Below are 26,083 nucleotides of genomic sequence, written 5' to 3' on the forward strand. Positions count from 1 at the left end.
ATTGTTATGAGGGGTAGACTGTAAGAAACATATTGATAAAAAAATTCTAGGCATGAGTGTTATGTGAGAGAAGGCAAGACAGTGACCTCTTGTTGTAGTTAAGTGATCATTTATATTTGATGTAGAAGGGGTAAGAGCCTCTTTAACACATTACCATTTATTACCAGGATGCTGCAGTATAGAATTAAGCATACAAGACAAATAATCAACTCTATTAAAACTCATAAAAATGTAAAGAAACATAGCAGAAACAGTTACTGTTGATAATAAAACTGTCAAAAATGTAAAGAGACTCATAATTACATTATTTTCACCAGCACCTTGACTAAAAGTCTCCATTTGAATAACAGACCTAACAAGCACAGCCCCACGCACAATGTGGGCTTAGAAGCGCATGTGATGCAAATATAACTCACTTTTTTTTTTGTGCTGTCCACGCCTTTTGCACACAACACATTTGGTTCAGTAGCTGATGACTGTTCGTGCTCAGTGTGGTGGGCAGCTGAATATCCATGTTGTGCTATCCTGACAGTCATGACAAGTCGGATGCCTTATGATGATGAAACGCCTTTGGGATGGCTATCCACATCATCCAACTGATAGTGACAGTAACCATCATGAAAATATTCATAATGCTGCAAATCTAGTTGATTCAAAACATCAGCAGCTTCATATCTTTTTGTGATGGCATAACTACAGATTGTCTATAACACTATTTTCTGTAAGTTGTTGACACCAACAAAAAAGTTCTATGGCTAGATCAATTTTTCTTCAACGTGTTTTCCTCAAAACCCAAGCCCTTCTTAGTGTCTTTGAGACCCAGTCCAAGACCTCATCAGTACCTCTTCAATTTGTGCTTGAGGAATATATGTTGATAGGTAATCTCGGGAGGTTGGGTGACCTGTGCCAGTCATAGTGGAGCAATGCTGATTACTGTAACTGGTGACCCATTGTGACACAATTCGTAAATTGTACGCAACCCTTTCCCATTGAATACAACAGTGATTCATGACTTTGTGCGACCCAAATGCCGGAAACCAGTGACCCCTAGTTTAACCCTTTAACCGCCAACTCCCTAAATATTCCCCACGCCAGGCGAAATCTGAACAATTTTCGTTTTTTTACTTTTTTACATTTTTTTTACATTTTTTACATTTATTCAAGCAGTATTGACCACTAAATGTTGTGCAAGTTGCCAGTGTATACACGAAATCTATAAATGTAACCTGAATTCTCAGCTAAGCAAAACATCTTGATACCAAACCGTGCCCTTTTCAATGGTAGATACTGTCGAAACTGTAAGCGGCCCTTCCACGACAATAAACTTTCATCAACTGCAACTGACGGTCCTGGCATGTAGGGCAACTGAAATGCTTCAAATAAATGATCAATCAAAGGACGTAGCTTGAACAAGTGGTCGCGGTTTGGATCTTTCTTATCTGGCTCGTTTCTGTTGTCATTCAAATGAAAGAATTTCAGCAGCAAAGAGAATCGGTTACGTGTCATGACAGCTGCAAAAATAGGTGTTGCATACATAGGATCTGTAGACCAGTACATCTCAATATCTGGTTTTCTGATTATTCCCATCAACATCAAAATCCCAATGAATTTTTTCATTTCGTTTTCATCAGTGTCAAACCAAGCACGAACACGGGAATGTGGAGGTAAATTGGGATTTTTCTCAATAAACTGTGCTGCATACAGATTTGTCTGATGAACAAAATGTTTGATCAAATCAGGTGACACAAACAGCTCATAAAACTGCTCAGCAGTGTAATTGTTTACATCAACAATAAAGCCATATGTTGCCTCAAACGAATGCAGAAAAGGTAGTTCACCACGGGCAGCAGCCCAGCTGAGATGCTGGGGATACACCCACTCAGCGCCGTCATCTGATGCGTCTTCATTCACATTATCATGCAGCGCACGTTGCTGCTCATCACTGTCACTAAAATCTTCTTCAGAACTGCTACAATCATGATCAGAACTGTCCAAAATCGCCTGCAAAGCCTCACTTGAAGTCAGTTTACGTTTCGCCATATTCACAGCTGTTACATGCGAATCACGTCACATGACCGGCCAAAACAACCACAGACTTGTCGAAATACAACGTAGTAATAATACCCACGCCAAACCGTCAGTTATACTACTTGCCAGGCATTCATATAACCACAGGCAAATGTGCTGGATAATTCCGGCAGTATGGCGTTAGCATTAAAACAACGGTGCCGGATATATCCGGCAGAGGGCGGTGAAGGGGTTAAGAAACTATGCACTAGATGGCAGCACCGTAGTGGGTAACTGAGACACAGCAGCAAAAATGTATAGTGGCTGTATAGTGAGATACAAGTTATCTCGTACATCATATCTTGACAGGTTAAGTCACATACAAGTTAACATGTACCAAAGTGTTAATCAACACTAGAGCAGAACTTGGGGACATATTTAATATTCTTTTGCCACTACATTTGTACAGTGCCACTCGTTCATTCTTGGCAGTTCTCTCTGCTTCCCTTTTTCTTGCTAAAAACTTTATGATATTTCAAAAATTAGGTTTTGGTTCTTTTGTTTCTTAATTTTACTCTGTTTTAGGATTTTGTATTTTAGGATTGAGGAACTTAGCTTTATGTAATTTTTAGTGCTGGGCAGCGATTAAAATTTTTACTCTAGATTAATTGCATGATTGTCTGCGATTAATTTCAGACAACCACAACAATCATATTGTTATGTGCAAAATTCAGTAATGAACTCAAAAGTAGTGCATAACAAATAAGGTGCTTTTTAACAGTAGCATTCCCTTTACATAGTAGCAGTTAAAATATTTCTTGTAAATCTCAACTTAAACATTAATGTAATCAAATCAAATATAAGACCAAAGCTTTTTTGCCACTGCCAGGGCATTAAAGTTTTATCTACTTTGTTATAGAAAAACAAGTTATCCTCAGAGTCCAGAGCCACAATCACAATATTATAACAGGCACCTTCCGAGCAACCGCAAGTTAATATTTCTAAATCTGTTTTCTTTTTTATCTGAACAGATACCAGCAGAAACATTTTTTTTAATTAAGGTGCAACATAAACAGTCCCTGTTCAGTAGCAACTTTTTGAGGGCTAATATTTTTATCAAAAAACTCACTTTTCTGAAAAGCACACAAAGCAATGGTTTCACACATAAATCAACATAAAACATTTGTTGCTGCCTGTTGTGCCCGCTGTCGGTGCCTGTTTGCAGCAGCAGCGGATCGATGGCCAGCAGGAATGCATGGTGGGCTGGCTGCCTGGCTGTCTTTGTGAGACAGGTGTGCGCGGGTGGCAGTTGCAGTGAGAGGCAATATGGTTTATACCTCCTGTCATCCTAAGTGTCTGTCCTCCCAGGCGAAAATTGCCATAGGTGCATCAGCACCACGATCATCTGGGGACTCATCAGCTGATGCCAGTACCTCACTTTTGTTTTCGATTTACATCTCCAGGTCACTTGCATCAAAATCGGAGTCCGACAAATCAGAGTCCGATTCAGTGATAATACGAAAAAAGTCATCCATGGATTATTTTGCTTTGAGCATTCACTATGGTATCTCTCCATATGCCATTATAGAAGCTGTTTGCTCTTCGCTACTCATGCACGCACAGGGAATTGAGGTCAAATCAACAAAGCTAACATTCCTTCTAGCAAAAGCGTATCGAAAAGCAATGTAACAAGAAGATCACTGATCTCTATCAATCGGTAGGGAGACAGAGGCTTTCAAAATAATAATAATAAAAATAACAAAAGCTGCATTAACTAGAAATAAAATAATTGTTGCCGTTAATTCGTTAACATGATAATAACGCGTTATCTTGCCCAGCCCTAGTAATTTTTTTTTCTTGAATTTACTATTCTAATTTGGGGTTACATTTTTTGAATTTTGTATTTGATACTTAGATTTTTTTATTTCTTTAATTTAGTTTTTTTTTAATTGTGGAAGAAGATTTTTATTTACTTTCTCTCTCTGAATGTGTGTAACTTGTAACATTATTATAGACAATATAGACAATAATACAACATTTTAGACAATAATGGCAACATTTCAAAAATAAGGTCTCAGTTTGCAAGGTGTGCTGGGAAAGTTCAGATTGCTGAAATCGTAAAATGGAGTGAGTGGATCTGAGTGCATTATGTTATGTTGTGTTATGTTTGTTACATTGTACTATATTATTCTGCAGTGGGCTGGCACCCTGCCCAGGGTTTGTTTCCTGCCTTGCGCCCTGTCTTAGCTGGGATTGGCTCCAGCAGACTCCCGTGACCCTGTAGTTAGGATATAGCGGGTTGGATAATGGATGGATGGATGGATGGATACTATATTATTTTCTATTATTCTCTGTGTGTAGTTATTACAAAATAAACAATATAAAGTAAGCAATGTGTTCCTTGTCATGTTTTCTCAAAGTCTGTAGAGAGTCTGGCCTCGTGTTTACCTTGTTCAACTTACATTTTATTCAGTATGGCAAACAAATGCAGTTGTTTCCATAGTATTGTAATCAATTTGCTGATACTGTACATGTTGCTAGAGACTGTGATGGACTGAGTGACTGAAGCATTTGTGCTGCAGATGACTTGTGTGAAAAGGAGAATATTTAAGGTGGCTGTTGCAGACACCAAGGATGTAGGACTTGTTGTTTGGCTCTGGTCCTGAAAGAAATAATGTACAATAAAAAAGAATCTTATTAAGTTGAGACTTCCAGGTGACTAATTGGAGATTTGCGGACTGAGTCATTTTTAACTCTGACTCTGGGATTGATTGTCTTAAATCAGTTCAGCTGATAGACTTAGCTGATCACTGGTTAAAGGCACCATGGAGAAGGGACGTTTGGTTTTAATTACAGTATGTGGAGATAGTGAGCTGTGTACAATGAGTATTGCTATAGGATGGTTCAATTAATAGGTAGGGGAGGCTTTAAATGAAGTCAATTTCTTTATTAATGATCAAGGGAGTGATGATTTAATTGAAATAGTTGATTTACATTAATGAGCTATAATTGAGTTATTCTGTGATTCATTTAGTAATTAACAATTTGTGTACTTTCTTTGTATTCTTTTTAGAGGGAAACCTGATTATAAATGGTGTCCAGGATCATTTAATAAACCTAAAAAGTGTATTTTAAAAGGGTTTATAGTATTTTGAATTTTAAAGTTCATGAATTTTCATACTAAAACCAGACCCAGCCACTTATAAACCAAGGTGGTGGCAGCGAATGCTATTGTTTGACAACGAGTGGCTGCCCCTGTTGGGTAATTCTGGTTATTGCAGCTTTTTGAACAGCCGGACAAGTGACCTATTCAGGGCTACACAGCGTGTCTGTGATAGGGAATGTAGCAGAAATCTTGAATTTTATAGGAACACTTCATCATAGGTGACACTCACTACGTATTTACGTCTTGTAATAAACCACATAATTGAAATGTTATTTATTGCTTAACACTAGAAGCACTACGGCTAATGCCAACTGGCTTTGTGTTTTTGAATATTTAACTGTTTCATCAGTATGCATGTCATGATTCTGTCCTTCTTTGATTTTTCCTAATTTGTTGTACTACAAATGTCCATGTTATTGTAACTCTGAAATTCTGTTCAGAAAAAGTGATTGACAAGATTTTTCTTTGTCTCTCTATTACTGCTGTGACCCTCTATTACTGCTGTGATCAATGCCATTGACCTTGATACCCAGGTGTGAAATGCAGCTTCTCTCATTCGACTCGCATTTGAAAGCATCTGCATATAATTTTTATCTCAACAAATCTTCTCCTACCACTATTATTGACATTACCGAGCATTGCTCCCCAAATGTCAATTGCATTCTATCTTTTGCTGACAACTAGAAAATAACCTCTAACTAAATGTCACAGTTATAATCACTTGCATTGTTTTGCTACCTGTGATGAAGAAAATAATAGACACATTTGAAAAGTGTGGCCACTCCAGTTATATCCATTAGGTAAAAATATATATATGCAGAAACTTGCCTGAAATGACATTGCAATGTTTTTCACACAATTTGGAATATAAAGTACATAGTCAGCACCAATTTAACTTGGGGAAAGGAGAACACACGAGCTGGCACATTATGGACAGAGGGAGCCACAAGTGAAGAGCACAGTACTGGAAGGCAGCTTATAAACAAAGTTTAAACAGACACAACAGACACTTACAAAAATGCAAATGCCAGAATAAACAGGAGACTTTTCCCTTTTTATACAATATGTGAATTAACTCTATCTGTTTTGGTCTGAATTATTATATGTATTATTGAAATAACTTTTGTATTTTACAATTTTTGTAAATTTACAGCAGGCTTTCTGCTTTTATGCCTTATCATGTTACACCACTGTTCTTATATTAAGAAAAAAAAATGTAAAAAGCATTTGGTATACAGCAAAAAAAATAAAAAGACAAATCTACACAAAAAACTACCTGTAATCCCTTAGGTTAACTGATCAACAGAGGGTTAAAGAAATATCACTTTTAGTTGTGCCTAGTTAGAGCTCAGTATATAAGAGCAAAAAAAAGTTGGCACATCAACAAATTTCATGTCTTGGAGGTTGAAAAAAAAGGTTGTGAACCCCTGGTATAGAGATATCATACAACATTGGATCATTCGTGCATCAATAGTCATCCATTGCTAAGCATTGTTTTAATTAAAAAGTCCACTATTATCCAAAATAATGTGACTATTGTTAGCAGTAAAAGAGATCCAAGATCATGTTCTTCTTTGCCTCATAGGGTTTATATTAGTGGTTTACATTTTTGGGGACCTTTGCTTTAAAAAGGTTTGGGAACCACTGGCTTAAAAGATAGCATCACATGATTGATACAAAAGCTGCCCAATCTGTTTTTAAACAGTTGTTGGAGGAGGGCTGTTTACAAAGAAAACAGGCAGCAGAGTTGCCAAGCAGACCATGGAAGGAGGTGAATTAAAGAGCTGCTCTGTGTTACGAGCAAAGTAGAGAGGGTTCAGTGTAAAGAGTTCTTAACTTGATCTGGATAAAAGCTGAAACAATGTTTCATAATCAAGGTTTATGAAGTCTGTCTACCTAAAAACGTCATATGGTTAGTGCTAGAACAACTCTGATATTTAATATTTAGGCATCACCTAACCCCTGTTTTTGCCATCTGCTGATATTCACAGTTTCTGTCTGATCTATTGGGTTTTACAGAGTATGTTTTTCAAATAAAAGAAATCACAATGACTAAAGCTATTTATCTTTTTGACAATCGGCTTAAAGAAATTAAAGGAGCTCTCTAGTGTTGGTAATTTATATGTGTCATCATCTGAGAAAAGGATGTGGTTTATATCCTCTGTGGCCTCGTGAGTGTAACAGTTTCAACCAATATTTCATTATTCGACACAAGGGCTTTAATCTGTCATCTCAAATGATCGTCTCCCTGCCCTTGCCTTGCCTTTTCTTCTTTACTGAAAGTAGTTTGTCTGTTATTTTATTGTTGCCACAATTGCTGCAATTTTCAGTTCATTCTTATTATGCACATTTTCACTTATAAGCACACTGCACCGCACAGCACAAAAATTACAAATATACTTTGAAAAATGAAATGCAAAACTGAGCACAATGTTGAAACAGAGAAAAGTCATACAAAATACATACATATGTATTATGAAATCGCAAGGCGGGGGACGATGACAGTGTGCTAACCTTTCTTTCTTTATTTCGACAGGAAAGACAAAAAAACGCAGCCATGAATCCACCTGCATACCTTAGCAAGCAGAACAAGTCACTTCTGGGTTCCTTCCTTCCCTCTGGTCCCCCAATGATGACGTCACCACATCCCATCTACCTCAGCAGTTCCTTTCCCAGCATTCCCATTCCATTTCCGTCCCCACAGCATTTAATGTCCGCCATTTTCATCTGAAACTGTCTGTACTGAGTTTTCATGCTTGACTCAAAAGTCTGTGAAAAACAAACTGGTTTACAGTATACGGGGACGGACTCCCCAACTCATTCAACTTGCTGTTTGTGCTTCTTTTACAATACATACTGTATATATACAGTAATCCCTCCTCGATCGCGAGGGTTGCGTTTCAGAACCCCCCACGAAAGGTGAAAATCCGCGAAGTAAAAACCATATGTTCATATGGTTATTTTTATATATTTTAAGCCCTTATAAACTCACCCACACTTTTATAAACATTTCCCGCACAATTATACAGCATAAACCCTTTGTATTCTCTTAGATATTAGGTAAGATTCATTGAAATTATGTATGTAAGCACACTGTTTATATACAGTAAAACCTAAATATTATTTTAAAGATATCGAGCGTCTCCGATATGCCATATGTTACAGTCATTACGACAGGCAGGCCACCAGCAATAAATACGTACAATGCAAGAAAAATTGTATACTGTACAGTAAAATGTGTGTGCAGTGATACTAAACTATGTACATGTAATAAGTACTGTATGTAGAAAATTAATTATGTTACTCACCAACAATGACATGGTGACTTGTCCGATACCGATGAGTTTAACTTTATTGAACAAAGGAGAGCGTTACAGCTCTTCTAAAGGAGCCTCTTCAGGCAACTGTGTAGCACCGCAGTTGTTCTTCTTCTGGCAGTCTTCAATCCAGATCCCTAAAGCAGATTCTATCCGGACTATCGCCTTATTACATCCACTTACAACTCGTTTTGCGCCCTGGTTAAAGGACACTGCGGCCATAGATCTTATATTCTTTTCCTCCTTTTTAAATAAAAGAATTGTGGACTCATTGATTCCGTAATGGCGTCCTGCAGCGGTGTAGCTGTTCCCTTCCTTCAACATATCCAAAACTTTTACCTTTTCGGAAATCGTTGCTGCTTGGGTCACAGCCCCTGAAACAGTAGCAGGAGCACGTTGATGCTGAATGAGCGAGACGAGACTTCCTGGTTAACGCAGCAGAATTGAATTCTGTGCTCCGTCGCTGAGCCAGTCAGCACACAGGAACTTAACTGTGTGCTTTGATTGGGTAGCTTCTCAGCCAATAGTGTCCCTTGTATGAAATCAACTGGGCAAACCAACTGAGGAAGCATGTATCAGAAGTAAAAAGACCCATTGTCCGCAGAATCCCGCAAAGCAGCGAAAAATCCGCGATATATATTTAAATATGCTTACATATAAAATCTGCGATAGAGTGAAGCCACGAAAGTCAAAGCGCGATATAGTGAGGGATTACTGTATATATATAGTCACACATGCACCTTGAGAAAACCTTCAGGGCTTGACTAAGGCACGGGATTCCATCCAAGACCAGGAGGAGGCACTGTCACTAACAATTTTCTCTCTTCCATCCACAGTACCTCTACACCTGACCCCGCCCCTGGAGCTCAAAGGAGGCTCTTCCCCTCCCAGTGTGAACCCAATAAAAAGAGGTGTACCTGTCTCACTCTGACCTTATACCCAAGAGTGGAAGGAGCTCCTGAGCTACCCGAACCAGACAAATTTATTTTTGTTAAAAGTTATACTCATTGCTGTGGCTGATTTTTGTTATTATGAAAGGCTGGATTGGCCAACTTTTCTTTCAGGGACAAATAACAAAAACTTTTCAGTTTTTGTTATTAAACAGGCTTGCCCATCTGGCACTCCAGAATTTACTGTGGGCTCTTTGAGTCTTCATGGCTGTGATTATACATATATATTTGTACACAAATTTGTCATTTGTGTAAACCTGGAGTTTCCTAAGCACAGAAGTCAGTCAGTCAGTCATTACCCAACCTGCTATATCCTAGCACAGGGTCACTTGGGTCTGCTGGAGCCAATCCCAGCGAACATAGGGCACAAGGAAGGAACAAATCCCAGGCAGGATGCCAACCCACCGCAGAAGCATGGAAGTTTCAATACTTATGTGAGCACTAACTTTTGTGTTTTACTTCACCAGTTAAATATCCACACAAAATAGTTTATTTTGTCTTTGGAAATGTATTGTTACAGCATAAGAGTTCACATTAAAAATACTGAATGACTAAATATGTGTACATGTAGTGTATTTTACAAATGCTTGTCTGACTCACCCTGAGAAGACATATGAAGTTATTTATATTATTAAACCAGTTCTTTCTTTCTTTCTTTCTTTCTTTCTTTCTTTCTTTCTTTCTTTCTTTCTTTCTTTCTTTCTTTCTTTCTTTCTTTCTTTCTTTCTTTCTTTCTTTCTTTCTTTCTTATTTACCTCTCCTTTACAGTTTAATCCAAAATATTAATATAATAAAAATAAATGTGAAGGTGATGTTACTTTCTATCTAGTATGAAAAATCCAGAATCAATGTGACACTGATTGGTTGTTTAGTGAGTAAGAAACTAGCATTATATTCATGCTAAACTGATAGAACATGTGCTAGCTTTTCTTGTTTGTTCACTCTTGATGACCCCCTAATAATCAATACATAAGCTAACAAGTTTGTTTAGAATAGTTCACCAAACTGGGCTGTATGATGGAGATGTGGTTGGTGTTGCTTCACAGCTCCAGAGTTCCAGGTTCAGATTAAGCCTTAGCCTAACCATTCTAGGTTATTCCCCATCTACTGTGGTCTTATCCCAGAAACACACAGTTTAGGTTTATTGGCAACTCTAAATTAGCATGGTGCCTGCGAGTGCCCTGTCATGAACTGGCATCTCAAACCGGAATGGTTTCTGTTTTCTACGTAATGCTATGGGGACAGTTTCCAGTCCCACATTACCCTGTACAAGAAGTGTGTTCATATAATCAATGAATGCATTTAGTAGGCTTAGGCTGTTTTTATGAATTTTGTTTTATATGATTTTAGTGGTTTACTTGCACTGGATATACTGCTGAGATGGGCTCTGGTCCCCATGAACCTATACTGCAATAAAGTGGTATGTTAAAAGGTGGATGGTCAACCATATTTTGCCTTTTGGATTTTCCTGTTGTATTATTTGTTTAAACAAATTTGGAAAGATCTACTTTATGCTTGTAACCCTTAAAAAGTATTCAGTGTGACTCCAGTAATCCTGCAAGCCTACAAACCACTGGCTTTAAATAGGAGCCAAATCTTTATTGTCACCAAGAGGTAATCCATGTGGACCATCTTCAGGCGTTTGGTTAATTCTAAGTTCCAAATTGCAGAAACAGGACAATGGACATCACTAATAAGTTAAAGATAAGGATCAACCTTTCTTAAAGACTGGTGAAAATAAAAACCGAAGCTGAGTTGTGTGGGCCCGTGCTGTAGGTCTTCTGGAATAAGAAGCCTGCCAGGACCACCCCTTAGGCACTAGCTGCCCTGACACTCGCTGGGTATTGAGGCACATTGGCCTCAATTCACTTTTATGTGTCTGCCATCCTGGAGTCCCACACAAGTGTGTGTAGTTGTTTTGGTGATTTAGTGGCCATAAATTTTACCGCTTTGAATCCATCTCTAATGAGTTCAAGAGTAGCACTCTCTGGTACTTCTTTCATCTGTTAGATTTACACAATATTTTGTGAGCTCCTGTTGGTCTTGTTGACTTTGCTTTCCATACCTCATGTATTCAAAGTACTCCTGATGCTGGTTTCGGTAGAAGACAGAAAAGTTTAGCATTCGGCCAGCGACAGATTCTGCCTTCTGCTGTAGCTGCAGCAGGTGGATCATGGTGTAGTCTGCAAGAGTGAGAGAAGGACAGAGAGGTAGACATTATTACCTTTCTTAAAAAACACCCTGGCTGAAGCCATTTAGGCACTGGGTTCAAAAAAGATCTAGGTTAGAATCAAGTGAGGATCCCTGTTGTCTGATCGTCCTTAGACTCATTTTGATTAACATTGAAGGAGGAGATCTTTGTGGTGGGCTGACCACTTTCAACTGTCAAAAAGAAGTTGAAAAAACAGCAAAGCAGTTCATCAAGAAAAGTCAGTCAGGTGTACATTGCTGATCATACTGAACATATAAAAAGATACATGGCAGGATCAGTCCTCTAAATAGTCATTTACAGAAGCAACCTGAAGTACAGATCTACTAGATAACTGTAAGCCCATTGATATACCAGTATAGTATTTAGTCAGAGGCTGGTTTGTCTTATTTATTGAATAGAGATTATTGACCACATACCAACATGGCAAATCCACTCCAAAGAAATGCAATTCAGGGGAATAAACATCAGAGAAGATTAGTGTTGAATAAAAGCCACTTACAGAAAGAGTAGGGAAGATGCAGGAGTCCAAGCCAACATCAGTAATTGGGCTCAATTAGTGGGGTTAGGTAGTCAGATGTATGTTATGGACATGGCCAGGCAATCCCAGTTCAATGCCAGGATTAAACTATCAGCAAGTAATTTAAAGACCTTGTCATCAGTAAAGCAATGTATAGATATGGTCATCAATGCAGGTCCACAAGCAAGATTAGATGGGTGAATAAGGCCTGCAATATTTAACTGCTGGCATGGTTGGTATAACAAAATGTAGGCTTTTCCTGATATTCTCAGAACATTTGTATAATTAAACTGATAAAATTGAGTTTATAACTATGTCCATCAGAGATTTAGAGTATTTACAGGTTTAGTTATAGACAGATATATGGAGGAAGACTTTTTCCCCCATGTCAAAATTCCATATATTGAGTAATAAAACAGCAGAGTGGAAGTTATGTATCTAAATATGTCATCTCTTTCAGTTCCTTCAATATGTGGGTTGAGAAACAGTTCTTCAATTCTGCAGCTACAAAGAGATGTCAGACCCTTTTTCAAATGGAACCATTTTGTACTGCACAAAATTAATCTGGGCAATTAGTTCATTTGGGTGTCACAACACTAATAACTCATTAACAATGAATCTGACATGTCAGAGCCGGTGTCTTCTTTTGTTTTTACCTCCAGTGCAGAACTCCACCACTTCACTCCAGTCTGACACCAAATACTCCCCATCAGGCTGCTTGACCGCCGTTTGGACAGACACACTGTATTCTGTACGAGGACTCAAAAACCAGTGGCCACGAACCATCATAGGCAGAGGAACAGCTTTGGCTACTAGTTTTGTGGGGACATCCTACATGATAGAAGGACAGAAGCAGTTAGAAGATCAGCAAACGTGATATACACCAATAATTTCTACTTGTTTAATAATTTGACACATTAAAGACAGGTTGTCTGTTTAATGTTTTCTTTAAAAATAACAAATAAAAACAGGAATATTAGGTAATCTGTAATTTGAATGTACCCCAAAATTCATTCATGCATTCACTCTTTCTTTCTTTGACAGTAAATACAGTACTGCATACATGGTAACCTGTCACTTCATGACAGTGTCTTGATCATTGGTCACTAGTGAAAGGTTTTTCATATCACAGTGTGACTCATGAATTCATGTGGGTGTGAAAAAACAAACTGCATTTTTTTCAATGTTAATGTTAATTTTTAAAATGTTATTCTTATGTGAACAAAAACACTTTGTGAATAAAAAATTTAAGATGAGTCAGTGCTCCATGGGGTCTACGACTTCTGGAATAGTTCACATGTGGGCTGTCAATTCCATTCTGAAGTATGACATTTGTTTAGCTGTTATAGAATTAAAATAAATATCAAATCTGCAGAATAACACATACGACAATAGGCCTCATTGAAAATGCTCTGAATTAAAACATTATGTAATATTGTCTATGTGGGATGTCTTTGAGCATTCAACGAGTAGCATGTAGGCTAGCGTCTAATTAAAACACAGCGGTATGCATGTGTAGGATGGACATCTTCAAACAGGGGATGATCTGAATATTCAGTACACACTCTAATTTAGAACACTTTAGAATAGAATATGTACTAGCTCTTAAAGTATTCTAGAACAATTAATATGTGCTAGCTTTCATGTGTGCGCATACAGGAGATCATATGACTGTTCTTGTGTAAGCTCTCATATGATATTCTAGATTTTCCAGTATCTGTATCTCTTGAGGCCTCTTGGCACAGAAATTACATTTTACTGAGTATTCCAGTTATCAGAATATTCAATGTTCAGTCAAAGATTTGTCTAAAATATTTACAAAAGTTTAGCAGTAGTCTGTCTGACAGAAGTATTTATTGCCAAATAATAAATATTTGTGCTGTCTCTCAGCTTACCCCAGAAACGTAATTTTCTAAAAGACAGCTCATTTATTGGACATCACAGAATACTCCTAAGTCTAGGAAATCATTGATTGTAAAATGTTCTAAGACATAACCATCAAGATAACCCAAATAAGAACATAAGAAAATGTCTGATGGGAATGGGCCATTCAATTCAGCCTAGATTGTTTATCCACTTTCCACCTATTTCTTTCAAAAAAACATGTTGAAATGTGAAAGTCCACAAAGTACTATGATTTACTACATTAGTTGGTCACTTTTGCCTTGTATCTATTGTTCTCTGTGTGAGAATATTCTAGGATATTGTAGAAGTGAACATGCACTAATATTCGGGAATATCCTGACAAGTTACAGTATGTATCAACCACAGGCTACTGCTGTACATAATGCCCAGGAATTTAATTTCCTACAGTTATCTAGCTCATAGGCCTCCAAAACTAAAACATACAAACTTGAGAATAGGTAGATAGAAGGATCCATTAGATAATGGTAGGTATTAAGCTCTAGGTGTATTCTAAGTAGTCAACATAAGATCACTGCTGGAATATTCTAGAATGCGTTACTATAAAACATTCAGTATCTATGCTATTTGAGAGTCTACATTTATCATAGCTAGGTCCTTTTCTCTTTGAAATATTTTGAAATAATTATTTCTTAATTTACTTTATAGAAAACACCATGTTATTTGATAAAAGTTGGTGTACTTATTTGCTTGTTGGTTCACACTGCTTGCCAATTGTAATGTCAGAATTTGCTCTGCTGAACTTTTTGTTTGCTGGAAACTACTAGCAAAATGGTCCATTTTGGCTTGTTGAATGAAAAGGCAAACAAAGCCATATAACTGAAAGCAAATAACAAACACCATGTGAATGTGCAATTTAAGAAATGTCTTCACTGACACAAGTCTACAGCTAGACTGAAGGTAAGATAACGGTGGAGCCAGTTAAGTGGCATGCAAGGACCCTAAAGGCATGCGGAACCTGAAAGAGATGTCATTTACCTTCCCATTGCTGGTAATCAGTGTGTTTGAGAAAGGAGAGGAGAGGCATTATGCCACAGCGCCAACCCTTGACTCACGTTGGAATTACCTCCCAAACGCACGTGTGTTAGCAAAAGTTACAAGAGCTTATAAGTTATGTTGTACTTTATGTATGAGAATAAAGAGCAAAGAAAACATATTAAGTAAACAAAAGTATAACTTCATATAAATGTGTTCGTGACACATTTAGTATAAGTTAAGCATAGCATTACCATGGAGTTTCTGATGTAATTTACAGTATTTCCCATTAATTAGACATTGTTCTCAAGAAAATTATAACTACCAGCTGCAAATTTGTATTTCACACTAATTCATATTAGCCATTTCATGAACTGTGTAATGTTTAACTAATGGATTACTGCACTGAACATTTTAGAATATTCAGTACACACAACAACATAACATTTTCAAAACCATGTAATCCATGTGAGAGTCACGCAGGGCTGAAGTTTATCCCAGCAACAATGAGTGCAAGACAGGAAAAGGCCCTAGAGAGGTTGCCAGTCATGTTTAGGACTGTTAAATTACTTTACAGCAGGCCTCTGCTAAAGAATGTTCCAGAATATTGAACTTATGGAGTGTAGCTAATTTTCATTCTACTTTTCCAGGTGTTCTGGTTATTAAATTGATTCTTTACTAATTAACAAGTCTGATACTTGAAGTCGTTGCTGCTTTCATCATTCTGGGTGTCTGCTCTGTTGGTTTTTAATTGTCACTATCAGGGTTAAATGAAGGGAGAAAACTACAGAGGAAAAGGAGAAAATAACAGGAAAACAACGAAAGAGAGTTAAGCATTTATAGCTTTAGAAAACAATACAAATATTTCTAAATGTCTTATAAATGTAAAAACCATACTGTTGTGTTTTTCTGAATACAGAATGAGAGAAGAGTAAAAAAAGACCACCTAATTAAATGAAATCAGTTATTATCACCGATTGTGAATCTGGATGGAACAAAAACTTGCAGCCACAGTGGGTCCCCAGGATTGAGTTTGAGAACTACTGTTCTAAAATATATAACTAGTGGATTGTATTGTTTAGAATTAATATAGACATATAATTATTTTCTATGACTGTCAGTACTTACTGTACACTATCAATACCATATAATATTTAATTTGTGGACCGTCTCATTTGAACATTCCATGTCAGTCAGTTGGCAGGCAGTCACAATATTCTTACTTCGTTGCTTGTTGTTGGACACACACCTGAGGAAGGCTCAACATTACCTAAATGTTAGTCTTCTTTTGAGAAGTGTGACAATAACCTTTACTCCTATATTAATGTTACAGATCAATAAGGGTCCCTTTCTCCAACTTTATCTGAATGTTCCACAATAGCCTCTCTTTATTGTTATATCCTTGATGAGTGAATATTGCAGTTAGTAACAATTTAAAATATTTTACAGCAGTCAGCGTGATGAGTGCTGTACAATATTCAAAAAGTGTGAATTAGTGTAAGCCATCCTAGGCTAGGAGAATGGGTGAAGAATCAAATATCAAAAATATAACTATATGCAGAATCAGGAACATAGAAATAACATTAAACTATCCTCCATATGTTTGTATTACTGATTCCAAATTTTTAAAATTTTTGTGGAAAGGACTAACTTTGACCCCACATATTTCATTAAGGGGTTGACTCCTGGGGTCAGTTAATGTGGCATGCATCAAGTGTTTCTGATCATTTTTTCTGAAAACACTTATTGGTTTAGTTTTTATCATTAAGATGTTATTTTCTGAAGAAAATATGGTCCAAGAATAAGTTTTTTTGGGTCTAGCAGGTCAACCACTAAAAGCTTGATGTCTTCCATAACTAGAGATCAAGATGAGTCAAATGATATTTCATATATTGGGATTTTCTCATATTAATAAGTCACGAGATGCCAGACAGAAAAAAGTTGAATTGATTTCAAAACATTTATCAGAAATTCTTACAAACACAAAAATATTCCCACATATTCAACTCTATGCTAGGAAACTCTTTAAGAATTGTATGACACCAGGAAATGTCAGAAGTAAATCTCAGGAGAGAGTTCTGTTATTTCTTAGAAAATGAAAAAAAAAAGGATTTACAAAACAGGATTATTTGTGCCACTGTACATGTAGAAAACTCTGGGTTATCTATGATCAAGAATTTTTTAAGTATGTTAGAATAAAATGCAAAAAGCAACAAATGTTGTTGTTATGTCTGTCTGTCCATCTGTCCTGTGAAGCCACCAGGGGCCGTACAGCCACCCTAACCCAGACACACACAGGCAGGACACAGGTTCAACACAACACCGGGGTTTATTTACAGTTTTTAGAGTGCACAAAACACGAACACCACAACACAACAATACACAGTCCCTTCTTGTTGCCAGTCCATCTGCCTCTACTCCTCCACTGGCTTTGTGTTCTTCCTCCCGACTCTGGCCTCTCAATGGAGTGAGGTGGCTCCTCTTATTCAGGTCCCATCAGTATTACCTGTAATTACTCCCAGGTGCGCTGGAGGTCCTCTATAAGGCAACTTGGCTCTCAGTGGACCAGTCTGGTACATTTATTTTTCAGCTACATCTTCAATGAGATACTTTAAACAGAATGCTCTTTACAAATTGTTGAAAATTGAAAAGGTGCCAAAACATTGGCAAATTTTTGAATTCATTTATTCTGCAACAGAAGAACATTCTGTACAATCTCAATTACTGATTAATTTGCTATTTCAAATTTACTTTGAAAGTAAATTTTAACTTGTACATTTTCCTCATTCCACACCCAATAGCTGCTCCTAATGAGTCAGAGTTCTGGCGCAGTCCACGTGTGTGTAGAGTTTGAACATTCTCCTCTTTTGTGGTAAGGTAATATAACATCAACAGTTTTACACCTTTTGACGAGAACACAACTACAGACTGTCTATTTATAATACTATTTTCCACAAGCTGTTGCCAACAAAAAAAAAAATCTGTGGCTTTCCATTAGATGACAGCACTGTAGTTGGTAATTTAAATGCTGCAGCACAGATCACCAGCAAGCTACTGCACCTATCATGGCTGTATACTGAGATATGAGTTATCTCGTATGTTGCATCTTGACAGGCTCAAAGACATACAAGTTAACTTGTATTTCACATTCAAAGTGTTAAACTGAGAAGGTTCAACTCCTTTAATCTTTCCTTATAACTCATACTTGCAATCTAAGAATCAGTCTGATCACTCTTCTTTTGACTATTCTCATGCTTTTATATCCTTTTTGTTGCTTGGAGTCCAAAACTTCACACAGTACTCCAGATGAGGCCTCACCAGTGCATCATAAAGCTTGAGCAGAACCGCCTGTGACTTGTACTCTACACATAGGGGCACTATGTAACATAAAATTCTGTTAGCCTTCTTAACGGCTTCTGGACACTGTCTGAATGTACTGTCAATAGTGATGAGTCCTCTGTGACTCCCAGGACCTTCTCATAAGAAGTGCTTCAAAGTTTACTTACATTAAATTTCTTCCAGGCCTGTATGCTGCCCAAGCCCCTCTGTAATAATTCAATGGATAACTAGCTTGGTATCATCTGCAAACTTACCAGTTGCTTATATTCCTTTCCATAGCATTTATATTTTTAAAAAACGGTAAATGATCTCCGTAACCATAAAAATAAAAAATGCAAGCCTGCAAGCCAAAAAACAAAAAAGTCACTTAACATGGAAGATGAAAGCACCTCCATTAACATGGCTCAGTGAGCTGTTAAGCGTACAGTGATCAAATGTGCCATATACTTAAGATACACTTAAGGCCGGATTTATACTTCACACGACACATGCTGCAACGGACGCTCCTGCTACATAAGTGTTGTACTGTTTATACTTGCGTGCGTACTTTACATAAATCTGGAGGAATCCAGCAGGTGGCAGTGCAAGATATCACGGTGAGAACAGGTTCGGCTTCTCTGTGTTGTGAATTGCCTGGAACATCCATTAAATTCCAAAGACACCTTACCGCAATATCTCTGAAAAGGATGTTTAATAATTAAATCCATTAGTCTAGGGATTTGTCCATAGCTTTGGGCACAAGGCTGAAACAATCCCTGGACGAGGCATTAGCTCATCGCAATGTGAATACAAGCACACACATACACACTGGCGTCATTTTAGTGTAACCTAATCTGCATATTTTTGGAAGGAAACCGGAGCACAGTGTGGAAACCCAGCAGGAAAACATGTAAACTCCAGGCAGGGAATATCAGTGACGTGACTCCCTGCGAGACAGCAGCGCTAACGCTCCGCCACCGTGTCACTCCCATGTGTGTAATTATTAACAGTATTCATTATTTAAACGAAATTACCGATTTATCTGTAAAATGTAACATACATACTTCAATGCGTTTCATCATGAAAGTGATATCAAGTATAAATCGAAGGATTATAAATGTTCATAGAGTTGGAATATCATACATTTAATGTGCTCAGTGTGGCGATCTATAGCTGTTTGCCACTGCTGTCAGTACCGGAGGAAGCCCTAGAAAAAAAGACGGCACAGAAGACGGTATGTGAGACTTATAAAATGTATCGTGTCATTACGATCGGGAATATGCAATGCTTGAATATAAAAGCACCACGAATGCATCTGTATGTCAGCATTTTGCTTCACCACTTTGAACCATTCATCAAATTTCGAAGTGCGTACACCGATCTCGCAGGATCCGCAAAGCTGCTTTCTGTCACATGTACATAGTAACCAGAGGCTCTGACGTCACATTCCAACTTTTAGCACACTGTGCCCCCCGACTTTTTGCTGGTACTGCAACTCGCGCATGCGTCGCGTTAATTTCTGAGGACCTACTCAGAGGATGCGAATGCTGGGAACGTATAAATGAAGTCCTAAGACAACCTCACAGCTGCATTATCAGCAGATTATAATAATTTAATATTCTACTGACAATATGATTTCCTGGCAAAGCGCCACAATGACCTGCTACACATCATGGTCAACACTATTGCAACCAATAGTTATAGCTTGAGATTTCAACATAAATTGTAATTCTCCATCAGGTACTTCTTTCAAAAATATTTTTTTAAGAAATATGAATTACATTGAGCTTTAGATGCACCACAATAAACAACGAACAACTAGCAATAGGACATCAGCATTTTTTTCATCACTTGCCGCTGGTCAAGTCGAGGTTATTTATTAGGTGAATGAGAAGATCAGAGCTGTAAACACAACAAAAGTCAATAAAAGAAAATCCATGAATCAAATGGCAAAGACAAGAAACAAAGAATGTAAACTTGGAAATAACTCAGAAACACCAACAAAATTAAATTTCAATCTCCACAATCTCAGATACATCAGGCATGCAGCACCAGTTATTTAAAGCTCCTCACCAGTAACATCACACAGTGTGACATCTGGAACTACACCCCGCAAACTGAGTGATTTTACCCTGATAACACTTACACAAAATGGCAGTAACTATGGAAAACACAAAATGTTTTTGTGGTAAAACAAAAAAGTAATAATGACCTTTACTTAGTTCATAAAACTTTAAATGTAATAATAAACACTCCAGAAAAAATGTATTGAATGGAGACATTTTTTTTTTAACTTGGCCTCCATCTTAGAAGGAAACTGCTGTTTCTTTGGGCTCTGTTTTTGACTACATTACATTGTGAATTGCCTTTAGAAGACATGTATTTTATATTCTCTAACAACACATCTAATAGCAGTCAATTCTCATTATTTTCAGGAATGTAATGGAAGAATGGGGCTAGTTCTGGTGGGATGCCAGCTCAGAGGACGATGAATTGCAGCAGACATGCCAGTCCTCCATTCTTATCCATTGTGGCTTGGAAAATGAACCTAATACTGTTTCAGCTATGGAGACCTTGTTGCAACTTTTATTTCCTGTATAGTCAAGTTTGTTTGTCTTCAAGGCACTTTGCCAGAGGCCGTGACAGACCACAACAGGAATGATCCGAGGACCTCACTAAACCATTCAATTGGTAATAGTCACAGACAGTTTGTGCAAAGTGCAGGGACTTATTCGGTGTGAGTTTATTGGAATTCCTTGGAGTACAACTGGAAAACCCGGCCCCCATCATGAATGGGGTTCAATGGCTTATCCACGCTTCTCAACACCAGGTAGACACAAGCTGATCCATTCAGTATACTGTGCAGTATTAAGTTCTGGACATCTAAGGGCCTATTATCATGGCTGAATCTACTGTGAGGGCATTCTGGGTGTGTGTCCAGGGGCCTGTGGTGGAACAGAGCCTTTTCGCTACTCTACACTCCCAACTGCTCATGTGAAATAACGCACATCATGAAACTACCAGGTGTCTGCACACTACATTGTTATTAGTATGATCACCTGTCGACAAACTATGTCAGCCAGTGGTCTGTGGGGGTCTTAATCCAGGTTGGCTGGGTATTGCTTAATTTTCACATATCGCTTGTGTGATTGGCGGAGTGGTGGCACTGAGGCTAGGGCTTTGCACTGGCAATTGGAAGGTTGCCGGTTCAAATCCTGTAAACAACAAAAGTGGCTACTTCATTGGGCCCTTGAGCAAGGCCCTTAACCTGTAATTGATCTGTCCTGGGTATGACGTTAATCTTCATCCAGCCCTGCATGTAGGCCCTCCAACCTGGAGGGAAAATCCTGGGGCACTCAGAATTGGCACTCCAGCCAACATAAAAAACCTCACACTGGTTTCACTCCATCTGAACTAGTGTGGTGCTGAGGTGTCACCTGTTACATGGCTACACTCGGGTTCTCTTATGTGAGTAGACCTTGGGTGTTGCAAAATGCAGCTAATGTCATGCCTTGTAACATTTTCTGACTTGTCTTCTGTTAACTTAATTGCATTGCTATTCTCTAACATGAGGTCAGGCTTCCTCCATTCCCGCAATTCTGAATCAGCCTGTGCTTTGCTGCTCCGCTCTTTATTCTGGGGACTCATTCACATCTAAGAGTCAGAGAGATAAGAGTCAGAGAGATAAAAGTGACTTACAGTTAATACGTTGATAGGAATGAAAAGCACCCACCACAATGGCTCCTCAGGACTGGGGCAGAGAAACCCCAATTTACACTCTTCATGTCAATTCTTAGATTTTCTCACAGTTTTGTACTGGTAGTGCTTTCGGATTATGAGGCTCGTGGCACAATCACTGATGTGTTACCTCCAGATCACTTGAAACATTTTAATTTAACCACACAGATCTGCTAAGGCTTCAATGGTAAAGACGAAAATGCAATGGCTGAACAATGTGACATTTTGGACAAATAATGACTGAATTGCAGTCGGTTTCATATTTGCAGCATAGCTGATTTAATAAAAGTGTTTCTTTGACCAAAAGTAAAGTCTTTAATCCTGACCTTCTTAAATGACACTTTTTGCTTGTGGCTCCCAAATCTGACATTTAAGTTGCTATTAAATCTCTGAAGCGTTATAATTTCAAGTGAAATGTGCCATTTGTAATTCAGTATAATGTGCTGAGTAAAGGGTTTTGCTGGGATCCTCGTTGATCCATATGGCGGTCTTTCACATCGATTACACAGCTGAGATCTCATCAGGTTTTAGTTCTCTTGCAGAATGCTGCAGTGCTGGAGAGAGATACAGAATTGATCGACGAGAGGCTACATCACTCACCCTGGGAAGAATAGACTGAAAATCAATGGACTGCCACAAAAGCTTAATGGAGCTTGAAGAGAGCATTTTGAAGTTAAAAAGGAAAATCTGTGGAAATGAGCAAATCCTACAAAGAGCAACAGCTCTTTGTCTCATTTAGCCTTGTTTTGATGATGTCCACAAGTGGGAGCTGGAGGGCCTGAGTGTCCTTAATTTAATTAAATTGAATTTAATTTAAATTAATCCAATTTTGTTAAACAACAGTCCATCTTCAGCTAAATTATAAAAGAAGTCACAGCCAACAACAGGTAACCATAAAACTGAGGTGACAGCAAAATAGATTACAAGCCCCCTCTCCTCCCCTCATAAGCCAGAAGGTATCAGATACTCTATATAAAAGAATGATGTGAACATCCAGAGCAAGGTGGAAAGGTCATGAGAAGCAGAAAACCAAAAGGAACAGCGTGAAAAATACCAAAACAGCCAGAGCAATAAGAAAGTAGCTGGGACATTAGGATGTGCCTGAAAAAAGGACGGAACAACATGAGACCAACATTATGGACATGACCAGGAAAATAGGCAGAGCAACTGAGATGATTTGTAATTATCTAGAGAAAAGAAGAAATGGCAGATTGGAATACAGTACAGTTAACTGGGAAAATCCATTGGGGAAATATTGGAGTGGCCAGCTATGCATGAAACAATGGAGGCAATTGAGAAACCATGCTGGGAACTTATGGAAAACTACTTAAGGCAACATGAAAAATACAGAAACAGACAGAATGAATGGGAAATTGAGTATGCAACAAGCACAGAATTTCTCTTTTTTTTATTTCAGCTGTTTTGGATTTGATTGCTGACCATTTGACTTCTTGAGGAATGAAGCTGAAACCACCACTATCTCCAATGTTGTGTTGCAGAAAGAGGCTTACATATTGTAAAAAGACTATTATGAAAATCTCAATGTATAACTTCATTATGGCCTCTTAAGTATGCATACTTGCTCATTAAAGCCAATAGCCTCCTCATAAACACAGCCAGTCATCTGGATAGAACTCAGTGTCTAAGTCACTTTGAGTCACTGCAGCAGCAGAAAACCATTTTGGGTTCTACTTCTGTCAGCCAAAAACTGGAAGATGAGGCTACAAAAGGCACTTAATCACCAAGACTGGATGAATGAAAGTTTCTCTTTGCAATGTGTAGATAGTCACATCAGAATTTGGTATAAACTGCAGGTATCCATGATTCCATCCTACCTTATGTCAATGGTACTAGCTGGTGCTAGAAGTATAATAGTGTGGGGGCACATAAAGCCCCTTATTTTCAGCCAAGTTTCATTTGAATTCCACAGTGTACCTAAGCATTGTTGTTGATCGTGTACATTCTGCTATGGCTACAGAGTCCACCAGATGTTGAATGAAAACTTGTAGCAGGATAAAGCACCATGCCACAAGGCGTGTATTCTCTCAAGCTAGTTCTATGAATATGACTGTGATTTAAGTTTACTTGAAGGGCCTGTATGGTTCCCAGACCACGAACCAATACAGTCCCTTAAGATGAGGAGGACTGGAAGTTTATAGCTGGAAAATCTGCAAGAACTGCGTAAATCTATCGAGTCCCTGTGGAATGTTTCCGGAACTTGTTTCTATCAATGCCTTAAAGAATGTGCACTTAATTCTGGGATAAAAGGTTACCCTGTACAGTACTAGAGAGCTGGCTAAATAAATCAGTCACTGACTGCCTGCATGTACAGTATATTGTATCAGGAGGGGCAAGAGGATCAAGGAGGCAGTGAGAGCCTGCTGCTGTGTAACAGACACCCGTACAAAGCAACACAAGCAAGATAGCACTAAACAATCCAGTTGAGTCAGTTGGACAGATTGGCCTCCTTTGACTGCATCCATTCTGGTGGTCCTCTTTCTCTGTTTGTGATGCTGTGTTGATCCTCTCCTACTCTGATTCTCCTTAACATCAGCTCTCCTCTCAAAACTGATAACATGAGCTCTCTCCAAAAATGTTTGTGTAGTCGTCATTTTTTGGTGACTACCTCAGCTTTTTTGCAGCTTCTTGTTATGTTGTGATATATATCTTAATAATGTTTTGTAGTTCTTCCACAGCTATGAAGTAGATTACACAGTAATAGTCTGATTTAACTATAAGAAAGAAAATGATTTGGTGTTGTTGTAAGCTCTGAAAATGCCATAATCTGCATGGATGAATGCCTGCCATCTGTTTTTTCTGTTTCACATGTAACACCTCTCTCCTGTGGTATCCCGCAGAGTTCCTTGCTTGGTCCACTTCTGTTCAGTCTTTGTTATAACTACGATAGCTGATTTGTCAGCATGGCCTTATGTTCATTTTCATTCTGATGATACCCAAGTCCTACCCTAATGACAGAAGTTAAATTTGTTTGCTAGACTTCTACAAATGAATACTAAATTAAAGCATTCATTTAGGTGACACTTTAGCATGGGGACTTTAAGGGCTTCCTATAGTGCTTCTGTCACTTTTTTCTAAGTAATGTAAAAGCCTATAGTGAGATCTTGTTGCATAACAGTGACTAATATATATGATATACTGTAAATACCCCATGTTCTAAACTGTTGTCAGGTTTACTTTGCAAATTTAAGACCATAAAAGCATTGTTGACAGTAGTAGCGCTATAAACGGTCTAAAACATGCACATAAGTGGCTCCATTTCCAATCTTGAAATCAACAAGCTTGACTCCTTCTCAATGTATTTTTAGTTGATTTTAACACTGTGGAATCATATTCAGAAGCAGTTTGACTCTTTCTGACACAGAAAAAAATCTCACCAGAGTTTCACGCAAAGTCTTGGGATAGGTGTAGACTATGCAATTTTAGCGCATCTTGTAAGCTACTTAGTGGTTTTTCAAACAAGCACAAAATCTAGAAGAAATCATTGAAGATCATAAATTCCTTACTCACAAGGTTTGAGATACATTCTAATACAATCCAAATGGCTTCTGGGCTCCTAATCATTTTTTGGAGCTTGAGTTTATCAGAGGTCCTACAGGTCGGTTCTATGTTTCAATTAACATTGATCAATTAGGAACTACTGTATGTGTTCCTGGTTTTGCAAATACATCTGAAAAATACTTGTGGACGAAAGGGAAAAAAAAGATAACTTGTTTGAGTTGTGGAAAAAGAACCATTCACTCTGTGATGTTTCTTCTAAAATATAATAATACGATCAGGTTTTCAAAGAAGAAATAATGAGAAAAATTGTCTGGTAGCTACAACTTCCTGCATGGGTTTACTTTCAACAGATCAGCACAAATATTATAGTCCGCAAATCATAAAATACAGGCTAATCAAGTGAATGAAGACAGAGATGCAACGCTATATCACATTAGTCTT

At 38.0% G+C, this 26,083-nt stretch overlaps 1 protein-coding gene across 1 annotated transcript in view; it reads right to left on the reverse strand.

The window, feature by feature from the left end:
* The window catches only part of LOC114650083 (phytanoyl-CoA hydroxylase-interacting protein), a 40,267-nt gene that overhangs the window by 5,780 nt on the left and 8,404 nt on the right, over positions 1-26,083 (reverse strand). Inside the window, exons 3-4 of the mRNA XM_028799526.2 lie at positions 12,826-13,000; positions 11,506-11,623 (exon numbers count right to left, since the gene is read on the reverse strand). Coding sequence (XP_028655359.1) covers positions 11,506-11,623; positions 12,826-13,000 — 293 coding nt within the window. The remainder of the gene's footprint in view (positions 1-11,505; positions 11,624-12,825; positions 13,001-26,083) is intronic.

This window comes from Erpetoichthys calabaricus, chromosome 1, assembly GCF_900747795.2.
Source record: "Erpetoichthys calabaricus chromosome 1, fErpCal1.3, whole genome shotgun sequence".
Classification (NCBI taxonomy): domain Eukaryota; kingdom Metazoa; phylum Chordata; class Cladistia; order Polypteriformes; family Polypteridae; genus Erpetoichthys; species Erpetoichthys calabaricus.